The 13,861-nt window shown below is 45.2% G+C and overlaps 1 protein-coding gene across 1 annotated transcript in view; it reads right to left on the reverse strand.

Moving 5' to 3' along the window:
• Nucleotides 1-13,261: 13,261 nt before the first annotated feature.
• Tekt3 (tektin 3) overlaps nt 13,262-13,861 on the reverse strand; it is a 32,070-nt gene continuing 31,470 nt past the window's right edge. Inside the window, exon 8 of the mRNA XM_055594399.1 lies at nt 13,262-13,554. Coding sequence (XP_055450374.1) covers nt 13,338-13,554 — 217 coding nt within the window. The 3' untranslated portion in view covers nt 13,262-13,337. The remainder of the gene's footprint in view (nt 13,555-13,861) is intronic.

The raw sequence follows: 13,861 nt of genomic DNA on the forward strand, positions 1-13,861 counted from the left end.
CCAGGCAGACCCTTTCATGTCTAGTTATTGTCTTAAGAAGCCAAACTTACAAGCTCAGTGGTAAACCTTTCGATTTCCATTTGCTTTTGCTCCCCCAGTCTTTACAAAACCTTGCTCTAAACATATCACATCCCTGGTGTAACAAAGTAAGACTTGTTCTCCATATATCTGTGTCTGTCTTTGGAGCCACAAAACCAAGGCCCACAGACCGGATGGGGTGTCTCAAATACCAGGAGTTTATTTTCTCATAATTCTGCAATCTATGTTCTAAACCCAAGATGTCACTGGGCTGCTCTCTTCTGAGTCAAAGCGTCACTGGGCTATCTTCTCAGGACTTCTCTCTGTGTTTGAGTCATTCCTTGCATTTGGACAAAAGCCCCTCAAGGCCTCCTTCTAGATTTGTCGTCTTATCTGTAAGACGCCCAGCCTCTAAACCCAGTCACATTCTGCGGGACTGGCAGCCGGACTTTCATCATGTGAACTGTGGGGTGACACAGCTCAGCTTATAACCCCTTCACAGAAAAAGGGTACTACAGCCTTGGCAGTTAGTGGGCAACCCCAAATGGGAGGAAAAAAAATCAAAAGGGAAACGGAAGTTTCAAGGGCTGCCCACCTCCCAAAGTGATTCACTCTCCTGTCAAAGAAGCCCAGGAGCCTCTGCTTTCCAATGGGGGGGGGGAGTGGGGGTGTTATTCGACTGCCTCACAGGGCTGGAAGCTGGGTGGTCAACTACCTGCCTACAGAGTGGAGATGCAGGGAATTTGTAGCTGCTCAGGCCAAGAGCTCTGCCTCTGAAGAGGAGGGCCAGCGTTGCAGCCACACTGTGAGGCGGAAGGCCTGGAAACCACCTAGGAATTTCCTGGTTGGAGTCTGATGAAGAAGCTGCAGTCTGATGTCCATGTGTGCCCCTAAGGACACAGAGGTCTACTTTCACTGCGCTCACAGTTGCCCTAACACAGATGTCCGGGACACGTGAGCTTCCTCTCAGCTAAACATTTTATTCAGAGATAGGCTAAATTTAAACTCCTGGTAAATTACCTTTTACAGCAATGCTTTCAGTAGTTTGAGTCACTGTGATCAAATACGTGAGAGCACAGCTTCAGGTAGCGAGGCCTGGCACATGGCTGCTTGGCTCCATTGACAGGGCAGGGCATTGTGGCAACTGGGTTGTGGAGTGGAGGAGATTCTTGGTCTCACTGCACATGGAAAGCAGGCAGGAGCAGGGCCTAGTGAAGGACATATCCCCATGGACACATCCTCAGTGTGCATCTCTTTAACAAGGCTCCAGCTCCTCCTTGTCTTCACCTCCTATGGACAGACAGCACATATCATGAATCCAGCCAGGGGCAGAGTGCCCCAGATCCAACCACTTCCCAGACAGACTCATGACTACAATAAAGCCCCCACTACACACAGCGCAGATGGCATTTCCTATTCAGATAATGTCACCCACCTGCCCAATGGGAAAAGCTTTTCACGGAAATCTATAGAAGACGGCTCAACTTTTATCACACACCCATCGGCACAGTGAAGTCTGCCTCAGTTCACTGAGCACAAAGTTTTATTTTCTTCACAAGTTATGCTTTGTGCTTTAAGTTTCTCTCTTCTGTTTTTGTTGTTACCATTCTGTTGTTAAACTTTCAGTTCACACACACACACACACGCACACACACACACACACACAAAGAATTGATGACTGGAAACTGGTTTTCAAAGACTGAGCATAAGGAGCAATGAGTAACGAAAACAGCTGAAAAGCATCATAAATATAAATAGAGCGCTCCAGTCTGTTCTAATCCAGCCCTTGAAACTGCCTGTGCAATTACAAATGACAGCCAAGTGTGTTTCCTACAGACAACCCTCACTGGACACAGAATGGGGACATACAGCGAGGAGCTTCGTAAAGTGGATTTCCAGGCCGCGGCATTTGCTCCTTCTCTGCAACAATTTGTCTGTTTAGAAACTTACTAAACAAGCACATGAAGACTTGGCACCACTTCTCAACTGTGGCCTTTCAATAAATCCGCCAAGATCTTCCATTTTAATTGGCATTTTTTTTCATACAATATATTCTGACTATGGTTTCCCCTCCCCCTATTCCTTTAAGTTCACCCCCTACCTTCCTTCCCATCTGGATCCACACTATTTATGTCTCTCACTAGAAAAAAAAAAAAAAGTTACCTAAGGAATAGTATTAAAAAATCAAAATAGGACAAACAAACAAACAAACAAACAAAACAAAACAAAAAAACAAGAAAAAGAGCCAAAGAAAAAGCATGAGAAATTCATGCAGACATCGAGACACCAGGGGCACACATGTTCACAGACTCAGCAATCCCATAACCATGGGGGTTTTTTAATACTAGCAAGAACACGATTGCTTTCTCAGTTGTGTTTATTAAATGAATCTAACAAAACACATGCCCAGCTTCCTCCAAAATACAAACAAAATAAAAAAACATAATACACTCTTCTAAGTCTATAGACATTCATCTTTGTGCTTTTCATGTGAGATTTCCTGGGAAAGACATGACAAACACACACCTATTCACTCCAAATAGGGCATCAATGACAGAAAAGCAATGACTATATCCAAGTCCAACCTGGCAAACCAGTGAGTGACTTTGTTGGGGTGACTTACAGGGGCATGGATGACTCAAAGGCTGCTTCATCACTGAAAAGCCCATCCCATCATGGGTGATGACTCACACGAGCTCCATCCCTGGAGGTTTCTGTAAGAACTTGCAGGCCGCCGAATGGGTCAGAGAATTTCTTCTAGGAAGCTTAGCTGGTCCAGAGAGTCTCCTCCAGGCAGCTCCATCTCCTTCAGGCAGCTCTGCCTCCTCTCTCTCTTCCAAGGCCGTTGTTTTCCGTTTCTATAATCTTGGGGAGAGCCCCCATGTATCTGGTAAGTTTCAGGAACTTCTTGAGACTTGCAAGTTGTTTATTTTCTGACTTTCATGAGTCTGCTCCTCCCCCATCCCCAACCACTTACCTTAGAACTTTGGGAGACATAAGCCCTCCAGGAGGGAATGTTCCAACTCTAGGAAATTGCTGTACATCAATGTGTTCAAGGGACAAATCGAACAAGCCTGCGCAGGTCAATTAATTCTGTTCGCTGCTTTGGCCTTTCATGTGTGTGTGAGATTGGGTTGATTTGATATCAAATGTTACATTTGACCATATGATCTGTTTCATTCAAGAATTAAGAGTGGAAATACCACATGTGACCACCATGCTCTCTTCCTCTGTTTCTAGGACAATGTGGCATTGTTCTAGGGAGGGATGTTCCATCACCCTCGGTCCTGTGGTGAGAAGTTACATAGGTGATTTGTCCATGAAATTTGATAAATAAGGTATGGAGAGCTGATTGTGGTAGCATACATTTATAGTTCAAGCAGATGGGAGGGAGAAGGATTGTGAGTTCAAAGCTAGCCTTAAATACAAAGATTTGGGGATTCTTATTACAGCATAATTTAGCAATATGCTGAGTGACACTAACATTCTTTAGCCATCTGGCATAAGTTGGAACTTGCAGAGTATTAATAGCATATGATCTGCCTGCCTATGAATAGTACATAATGAGCAATGTCACATGAGGTAGAACTGTTTGGTTTGGGTTCACGACTGGCTAAATTACCATCTCATTCCATTTGTGTTGCTAAAACAAAATGTCATAGACCTGGCAATTTATAATGAACAGAAAGTGCTGTGGCTTATGATTCTTCAGGCTAGAAAGTCCAAGGGTATGTTGCGTCACTTCAGGTTGAATGCAGAGCCCAGCAGAAAGAGCGGGGTAAGCTTACCTTTATAACAAACCCACTTCTACAATGGTATTAATCTATCCATGACTAATGATCTAATCATACATGTTAAAGTTGCCACCTCTCAGTACTGACAACTTGGGGATTCAGTTTCCAAACATGAACCTTGAGAGTGTTTAAATGGACAAAGAACATTGCAGAAGGTTTCTGAGCAGGTGCTGGCAGCATGACCATTTGCTTCTGCTCTGTGTTCTAGGCCCATAAATTTAGATGTTAAGTTTTGATATGCTCAGACTGTTATCCCATTTTCTTTAGATGTTTTTATGGTTTAAAAAATATGTAGTTCTTACATGTAAATACAATATTAAATGAAATCAGTGTTCTATGTTTTCCTACTATCCATGTCTGGACTAACCAATCTTTCCCTTGCTGTTGGGAAACAATTTATTGGCTCTTCACACATATGTGAGACTGGTTTCTCTGGTGACCCACCAATCCAGGATTTTATTTCCATAGTTAAAACACATTGCCTTGGAAATAACCAAATAAATGTGGCCAGGTGTTCTCTTGGAAAGAGAGTGGAAGATTTATCTTAATGATGTCAACGTTATTATCAGGTATCTCGTCTCTAAGCAGCACAATGACTTCTACAGTGTACTTAACTTCTAAGTCCGTGTTTATAAGGACAGGGCTTCTCCTTGTAGAAGAAACTTTATAGACCTCTTTGTGGTTTTCTGGATTTTCTTTTCTTTCACAGCTCATCAATCCATAGTCCATGGATGTCTCCCCTCTTCCTGAAGTTATCTGGCTGTCCTGTGCTACCCAAAGAAAACAGGAGTTATCAGTGATCCTCTTCATGTCTTTCATGTCTGCCTCTGAGCTTCAACTTCCTGTGACCCTTGCAGAATGTGATACTGTCCCAGCACTGCCTAAATCTGCCCATGTACCTCCTTCCACTATTACCTTGGACCTTCTGCGTTGTATCAGGTGGCAGACTCTGGTCTTTTGGTCTTCATTAGCATGTGCCTTCTATGCACTCTTCTCCCCCGAGATGAGTCTGGAGGACCTTGCACAGGGGATGTCAGGTATCTTACAGTCCACGTCATCAAGAATCTTCAGAGCATTTGCCGCTGTGCCTGTTGCAAACCAACATCCTCCCAGCATAAAATCAATCACCAGCCTTCCTGAGCACTTGCAGAACAGTTCCTTTTCCATGACGAGACCACCATTGCCCCCAGAACCCCTGACTCACAGCCTGGTGTGAGATCCTTCCTTCTTTCCACTGTAACACCATTAAAAGATTCTCCCTACTTGCTTTTTATTAGAAGCGTCTCCAGCTTTCTGCTGGCCACTAGGTGAGTTCAAATGTCTTACTGGCATCAGTACACGGCATCCATCCTAACGCTGTGACCCTAACTGATGCTCAAGTTAAAAGAGACTGGGTTTTAACCAAGAAGGTCATGACTTCCTAGTAGCTGGGTGGAGTCAATATTATTTTGAATCACTCCCACTAAACCCAAAGACCTAGAAGTGTCATGACTGGGATTTCCTGTGCATATCAAGTACTAATGACCCTTCAATGATCCAAGGCTTGTCAAGCACAGATGCAGAGCAGGACCCACATTGCCTCTTGTACAGCAGCCTGTGTGTTAGCAGTTGGTCAACTTGACGCAAGCTAGAGTTAGGAAGAGGGGACCTGGGCTGACTGTCAGCTGTAAGGCAAACCCTTTCCTCCCTAAGTGGCCTTGAGCATGGTAGTTTGTCAGAGCAGCAGAAGGCAGAGTAGACCACTGAGAATGTGAACGGAAGAGCTCTTCCCTTGTATGACCTCTTGAACATCAGCACAAGGGCTCTCTTTTCTTCTTGGCTCATGGATACCATCAAAGCATTTCTTCTTTTCTTAATGATCATCCATTTGTGACCCAGTAGAATAATTTGATTTCTTGAGGTCACCCAAATATTTACTGTATCTCTTCGATAGTCTATAAAACATCCGCAAATAAAGCACTGTATGAATCCTAGTCATCGTACAGAGAAAAGGTCTTCAGGAAGCAGAGGGTCTAGAGTCAAGTAGGACTTGTCCCATTTGGGATCCAGGACCTTGAACAACTGCTTGGCTTATCTGAGCTTTGGTACCTTAAGCTTCCACATGGAACCCTGGTGTGTTAATAGCTGCTCATGGCCGGTGGCTACTATTCTAGGCAGAAAAGATACAGAGACATTACTCTCACTGCAAAAAAACTGAAGGAGAACACCAAGAGACAAAACACCACAAGAAGGGCTATGCAGCTGCCAATGACATCACTGAACAGTGCTTATGGGAAATGCCAGGGACAGAAGTCACATCTCACAGGCAATAGAGATGCAACTGAAGTAAGTGGAGGAGACAGCCAAGCCCGTCTGGGATGTGCTCCAGCGTGCCTGTGAAATTAGATTAGTGGGATGCAGACAAGTAACTAAAGCATCTCACTGCAGTCAGCTGGGCCCATGGATGATAAGAAAGAAGAGGAGAAATTTGCCATGAAAAAGTAGCCTCTTTTGACGCAGGAGCTTCTACTGTTAAATCAAAGAAGATAGGAAGCAGTTCCAAATGCTATCTTGAGGCTTAAGACTGAAGCAGCAGCTTTCAGGTCTCTATGTTGAAAAGGAAAAATGGGGGAGGGGAGTGTATTTAGCACAGAGGACAGGAGGAAGCACGTAAGACAGTATAGTGTATCCCAATCAAGATACTTTATCACGTGACTATCCATCCCTCTGCCAATTGTTCAGTGTTCTCTTCTAGATATATCTATTGAGTTATTAGCAACCAGCCCTTTGGCTGGACTGGACAGTGGCAGCCATACTCCAGGTTCCTTAAGAGCAAAAGAGATGGCTTCTGTTATTCAGATCAAGGCCGCAGTGGTACAGCTGGAGAGACAGCTGAGCAGTTACAGGCACTGTCTGCTCTGCGACAGGACCCCAGTTGGCTTCCCAGCACCCTTACCAGGCAGCCTGGAAATGTCTGTGACTCTAAACTCAGGAAAGTTGATGCTTTTGGCCTCTGGCCTTCTCAGGCACCTGCGCTCACAAACACAGGTCCATGTTCAGACACACACCCACACACAATTAACTATACTAACAAATCTTTTTTTTTTTTTTTTGAAAGAAAAAAACCTGGTTTTTAAGGAGTTTAGATTTATGTCAAGATCAAACTCCTATGTCGAGGACTAGCTATAATTGAGGGCAGTATACACACACACACACAAAAGTGAGTCTCTTTGCTCAAAACCCACTAGACATTTAGATGTGACAGTAGAGAATTAAGCCAAGCGTATTATTTGTGAATACAGAGCCCTGCTCAACTGTGCAGAGACCATGCTCATCCGAGTCCTGGGTGTAGTTGTATAAAATGCTGCATCTTTTACAACTGTCTCTGACTAAAATTCCCTCAGGGCCCTCCCTTTGCCACCACACTGCATATTGGCTTGGTACCTTTCAGATAATAACTTCAATGGCAACTTTAAGGAAGCATCCAAAGACGTGCTGTCCCTCACACCTTCTCATTATCAGCTCAGCTCTTTGCAAGTCCATCTGACTGATTTCTGCCTCCTCTCCTGACTGTAAGCTCCTGGTGAGCAAGGTTCATCCTATTGTCATTGTCGCTGTCATTGTTGTCTCTCTCTCCTGGGTCTAACACTACACACACAGCCAATAAGAAACACATTTGTCGGGAGGAAAGAAATGGCCAAAATACAGTTCTCCATACAACACATCCTCAGAGAGTTAGCTCGTGAGGCCAAGAGGAGGCTGACCCTGAGGGGACCACACCGCAGGTACCTGTGCGGCTCAGCTGCACCCGTGGCCTCTGACTCAGCCATCCAGGGAGAAGAGACCTCCGAGCCTCAGTGGAATGACCTCCACTGTCCACTGGATGTGACGAGCCTGTGCATTCTTGGGGATCTTTATTGATGATTAGCATCTTTCTCAAAGTCCTACTAGTTTTTAATCTCTGCTTTGAAAGACATAGGGTAGACTCTAACAAAGTCATAAAAATAAGCTTTAAAATCCACCCCCGGTGGGGGTGGGGGTGGGGTGGGGGGTGTAACATTTGGGGGGAGTCAGAGGTGCAGGTGTAGGCGTGTACTTGCCACAAAGTGCTTGTGACAGTCACAGGACGACTCACAGGAGCTGGCTCCTCTCTTTCCACAGTGTAGTAGGCCTTGGGACTGGACTCAGGTCACCAGGCGTGGCAGCAAGCACCTTGATTCTCACGCCATCTCATTGGTATTGAAACCCTGTTCGCACGATTGCCTCACTCATCAGCAACCGCAGTAAACTCTGAGGAGAGAGATGCTGGAGTGGGATGAGAGCGGGGAAAGCAGAGCCTGCTGCAATGCCTCCTGCTTGCTTGTATGTTGGCTTGTCGTTATTCAGTCAAAACTACCGTAAATTCAACTTTCCTCACTATCATAAGGCTATTCTAGAAAATGAAAAGCACATAAGAACAAAAAGAAAAAGAATCCCAGCACACTACCTCTTGAGATAAGCCTTTGAACTTCGTGTGACATTGTCTTCCACATGAAGATATTTCTTCTATCTTTGTAGACCCTGAAATGTATTCATTAAATATTAAAGTTAATATAAATTTCACTTAAGACCATTGCAAACATCATTTATCTTATTAAAAATTGTTCTTAAACATAATCTTTAGCATTTGCTTTTATTCTGCTGTATAATTTGACTAGTTTAATTTTAAAGGAAAACATGGTTCTGTGCTATCTTATAACTTTAAGTAATACTAGAAACCATAACTTCCTTAATTCATTATCTTGACCATTAAATTTAAAGTTCAATTAAAAGCTAGGGTTTCCAAAACCCAGTGTACTCATCTCATATTTTAACATTTAAGATGTACAGAAATATATATTTTAACACATTTAAAATTTAAAAGCAAGCCAGGTGTGGTGGCTCTCGCCTTTAATGCTGGCACTCTGGGAGGCAGAGGTAGGTGTATCTCTGTGAGTTTGAGTCCAGCTTGGTGTACAAAGTGAGTCCAGGGTAGTCAGAGCTACCCAGAGAAACCCTGTCTGGAAAAACCAAAACACCAAAAAAAAAAAAAGTTCAAAGTAAACAGCCAGCTGAGGGACATCTGAACTTTGTGGACTCGTGCAGTTAACAACCCCCAGGTTGGCTTGCACTAGTTTTGCTTTTTCACCGTCAGAGTGTGTCAGGAACACCAGCCTGCTGCTCAGACCTCCGTGGGAAAGCTATTCACCCCATCATCCTCTCGGCATGGATTCATCTGTACAGCGTAAAGAGACGCTTTCACCTCCCAGTCCTTCAGCACCGCTGGCTTGTGACTTGTACAGAGTCCCTCAAGCCCTGCAGCCCACCGGCCCTTGCGTTCTCGTGCCACCTCCAAGTCTGTGTTGCAGAGTGTCAAGCTTCTCCCGTTTCTATAGATAGAATTAAACTATGCTGTGAAGCCATTCCTCCCGGTGTGGGTAGATGTGTGTGGTGCTACGGGTTAGGCCGTATGTCTTGACTTCCAAGACTCGATTCCTTTTAAAGTAATTTTTGTAAGTGTAGTTCACCTGATGATCCGAATCCCTGTTATCCAGTGCAACACTTTGCTCGTGCAACGATTAAGGCCACAGCATATTACCTTTCCCAGTGGGTACATGCTTACTTTTCAGGCCCGGTTTGGCCATGAGCGGTACAATTTGAAGCACGGATATAATAAAGCTAAGCAACAAATCTAAACTGGATCCCTCTACCCCACTGCTATACTTAGGAGCTTTGTAAAAATAAGCGTCTGAAGTGATCACAGCGGTAAGTCTCTCCATAGCTGTCTGAATACTGAGACCAGTAACATCTTATTTAACCACTGCATACACTTATTAGACATTTCTGTGTTCAGCTTCCATAATCAAGCCCAAACCCCTCACCATGGTCAGTTGGATAAATCCAGTCTCTTGGTAGGTGTCACCTTTCAAAATTCCAGGAGCGTGGGGGTGTCTTGACCACCTCAGTCGCTTCTCAAACCTTCTGAAAAGTTGCTGTACCATATAGAGAGGGTCTCAGAGGCTTCGAGTATTTCCTGGTGTGAGTTGGGTTTCATTAATTAGGTTGCTCTTGGGAGAGGCTTGGCTTTGGGACTGAGTTAGTTAGGAAGAGGGTAATAGTGGGAGGTTCAGCATGACCTCTGGGCATAACAAAGTTGCAGTTGATTCTTTAGCATTCCACGGCATCAGGGGAGGTACTGAGAGATGACAACCATCCAAATGACCTTACCCAAGCCAAGAACTCACCGGGGGCTGCTGGCCACAGATGGGAGTGCCCTTATGTGAGCTTTCCCTGTGGCCGCTTGGGCTTCCTTGTAGGTGGGGCTTGTGGCTATTTTTATTTGGGTTCTCATATCTACCACCCTTCCAATCCTAATCCCTTTTCATGCCCCAACACTAGGTGGGTGAGAAGGAAGGTTAGAGGGGAAAAGGGGGACATAGACCTTTGTAAACCACTTCCTGCCGGTCTGGGCTGTTGGGTTCCTTGGAGCGAGTCCAATCTTTGTTGTCAGGATATCTCCTACTTCTAATTCGTCTCTTTGTGAGCGACCACTTGACAAACCACAACAAACTGCAGCAGCAGGGGAGCAGCAGCCGCCTCTTCAGAGCACCCCTGGCCCCTCTCTCTTTACTCTGGCATTCGTCCCCTCTAAAAAGTTCCCAGAATTCCAAAGGTCAGCTATCCTCAGCTGGCAAAATCACGCCCTATACTTCCACTCATCTCAGCAGTCTCAGACTTCTCAGGCGTCCAGGCTTTCCCAAGGCTCAGGTCCAGACCCAGCAGAGTCTTGCTTCTGTTGCAATGTGGGCCAGGTGACCAAAGTCCATTCATTATTGAGGCACAAGAAGATGGGTATGGCTGTTTTCCCTCAAGAGCTTGACCAACATCTACAGCCCTCACCTTAGGGAACAAGGAAGCTTATTTACCTCACCCAGTAGTGTTACACAACATCCATGCTCTAATAACATTGACACTTCAATAGCTCACGGCGCCATGCAGGAGGTGAATCTTTCTCCTTTCAGTTTTGAGACTCTCTGTCTTCGCATCACACATGGGATGTGTTAGGATCAGGAAATAAGGACAATTGTCTAGTAATGAGAAAACATGTATCATATTAGAGAGTATGTAGGTTTTTCTAGATCTCAGGTTGTCAGGCAAGTCAAAAAGGTGTCCTATGTCTGAGTGACCGGAACCTGGTACAGGATATATCACTGCAAAGCTGGCCTTCACGTTTGATGAAGGGGAAATGTTTGGAAATAGGTTTTCCTACAATCCTCGGCCTATGCACACATGGGGCGGGGGTCATCTCCTGAGACTAGTGGTGAAGTTCTCCTGGTCCCCACCAGGCCACCCATCACACAGCAGCATCCTCTACTGTTGACACATAAGGACCCGAGCTGAGGAAGAATTCTGAGCCGTGGGGAGAAGGTGGGTAACTGTGTAGATGCCCACCCTCCAGGACCCCCTGCGGGTGGCACTCTCATTTGGACCTCTAGGTTCATAAGGGTCTGAGTTCTTACCTGACCTCAGGATCTTTCTCAGTTCAACGTCACACATAATCATGGCCAATGGCCCAGAACCGATGGACCAAGTGAAGTCAATTTGTAGTCTCTGGTGATGAACTTAGGCCTTACCTCCCTTCCCCACGAGTGCATGGATAATTGTCGGGCTAGGTTTCTGAATTCACATCAGCACTAGGCAAGAGTGGCTTGTCTTGGCAGTGGGAGACAGTGGCACACAAAGCCCCGCGAGGAACCATCAGAAGCTAAGGTTTGGAGAGGGGAAGCTGGAAGACCCGAGTCACAAGATAAACAGCAGTTCCACTGCCCTGGATCAGACTGCACACACAGGGGAAAAGTCCATCCCTGTTCTCAATGCAAAGGAAGAGTAAATAAATAATCTAACTTAAATCCAGCCCCCACCATTCACCTATTTATAGCATGAACTCAGGAGGCAGACATACCAGGTGAGCACTGTTTATAATAACATTCTCCAGAGACCTAAGTGGAAATTACTAAAATTATAGGCAGGTTGGCTATTTAGGGGCAATTACACACTTTTCTAAATTTGAATGATTCCTGGGTTAAGTGGATACCTTTGACGCCCAGGGACCATTCCAGACGCCCATCATATTAAAGACAGTTTTAAACAGAAAAGGCCAGGTCATGGGCTGATCTCTACTCCAGCCCTGAGATTCTTGAACACGAGAGTACACTGTGAGGCTAGGCTGCCTGTAGACCTCAGTGGTGAGGAACTTACCGTCATCATGAAGTAGCTACCATGCGTCAGAAAAGAACCCAAATGTTTGTTTTCAGAATTCAGCGTTGCCTACAGTTTACCAAAATAAGAAAACTAGGCCTTTTCTGTCTGAATTACATTTTTTTTTCTTCCTGTCACATTCTTGGAATGCCAGGAATATCAACCTAAGTAAAAGGATTGTGAAAGTTTGTATTTTTGAAATTTAAAAAAAATATTCAACTCATGGAAAAGAGAAAAAAATCTCCCCAAAACACATAACAAATAAGACATATGTAAGTTTAGGGCTGTAAAACTCATAAAATTATGACATTTTATTTCACTCTCACTGTGAGATGGTTTAGTGGCATTGAGATATCTCGTTCCATCAGAAATAGAGGAACAACACAAAACCTATAATTTGACTCTAAAATGATATTTTAAGGCCACAAAAATAGCCAATGTACAAGCTTATCTTCCGTCCATCAACCCTTCTGGCATTTGAACATCCTAAACTGACTAGCCAGTGTAGGAGAGAAGGAGGGCAAGAACTAAGACAGGAGGACCAGGAGGAGGGGGAGGGCATGAGTTCTGGAGTTAGTGGACAATGGTTAAAGCAGGCAAGCCTGTTGAGATGCAGAGAGGGGCACCAAGAGAAAAAGGGGAAAACAGATATGAGAAAAAGCCTCTCCTTGCCTCTGCTTCCTGTTTCAGTGTGTGGCAGTGCTGAGGAACGGCCAAGAATTCGTGGGCAAGAAGGAAAAGATATGGGAAGAGGTTTGCATCCCACAATCATTTCCAAAGTCTAAGGCTCTCCTCTGCGCTCCCCATGGTCCACGGCTCTTCACTGAACTCCACGTCCTAAATGCCCCACCATGTCCCAACTGCATCATCTTGGAACAAACACTTTAACACACAGCTCTTTAGGGAACATTGGGCAATGGTTATAGCATTTCTGACTCCTGATCTGGCCACCTCAAGGAAAAAAAAAATGGTCCTCGTTTTTCGGCTCATTCATATTACATATATAGCAACGAGAATCTTTGGAACCCTCCTACTTATCTTCTCTAGTAGACTGACTGCATTTCCTTATTTCCTTTCCACAGCCCAGGAACCCAGTAAGCAGAAGATTAAGGTTTAGACACAAATGAAAGGCCGTTCAAGACAAGGGTGTGGTGTGTTTCCGTCAACACAACCCTTTATAGTGACTACATCAACACTAATTTAGATGCTGAGGTAGTGCTCTCTTCCTACCATCTCTTAGGAGTTTGTAAACCACTCTCCCGGGGGTCCCTAACAGAAGCCAACCAGCCGGAGGGTGCTGGGGTAGCTATTGCGCATGGTCATGCATTTTTCCTGGTCGATGTACAGGGTGTTGGCTTTCACAGCCAACTCGTGCTCCAGGGTGGCTTTGGTATGGACCAAGGCCTGCATGGTGTCCTCCGAATCCCTCAGGCGCTGCTGCAGAGTCTGGATGGTGTCGTCCACCTCGTACACCTCGTTAACAAGGCTGCGAGAGGGAGAGCATGGTTAGGGAAGGGGGGCGTGTGCCTGCGGCCGGTCCCCGGCTGCTTTCAGGGCCTGCGCGCTCGTCAAATTCTACTGGAGATGTAGCTGACGCAGAGGGACCGGGTCAGAAGTACTTCTTACGGCAAGGAAGACGGCACCTGTGCATGCTTCCAGTGTCGTGCAGGGGAACCCTAGCGCCTGCACCCTGTGGTCCATAACCCAAAAGACAAACTAAGCATATCCCTGAAGTACCCGTAAAATTTCACACACACACACACACACACACACACACACACACACACACACAC

Source organism: Psammomys obesus, unplaced genomic scaffold (assembly GCF_907164565.1).
Source record: "Psammomys obesus unplaced genomic scaffold, mPsaObe1.curated_primary_1811, whole genome shotgun sequence".
NCBI classification, from domain to species: Eukaryota; Metazoa; Chordata; class Mammalia; order Rodentia; family Muridae; genus Psammomys; species Psammomys obesus.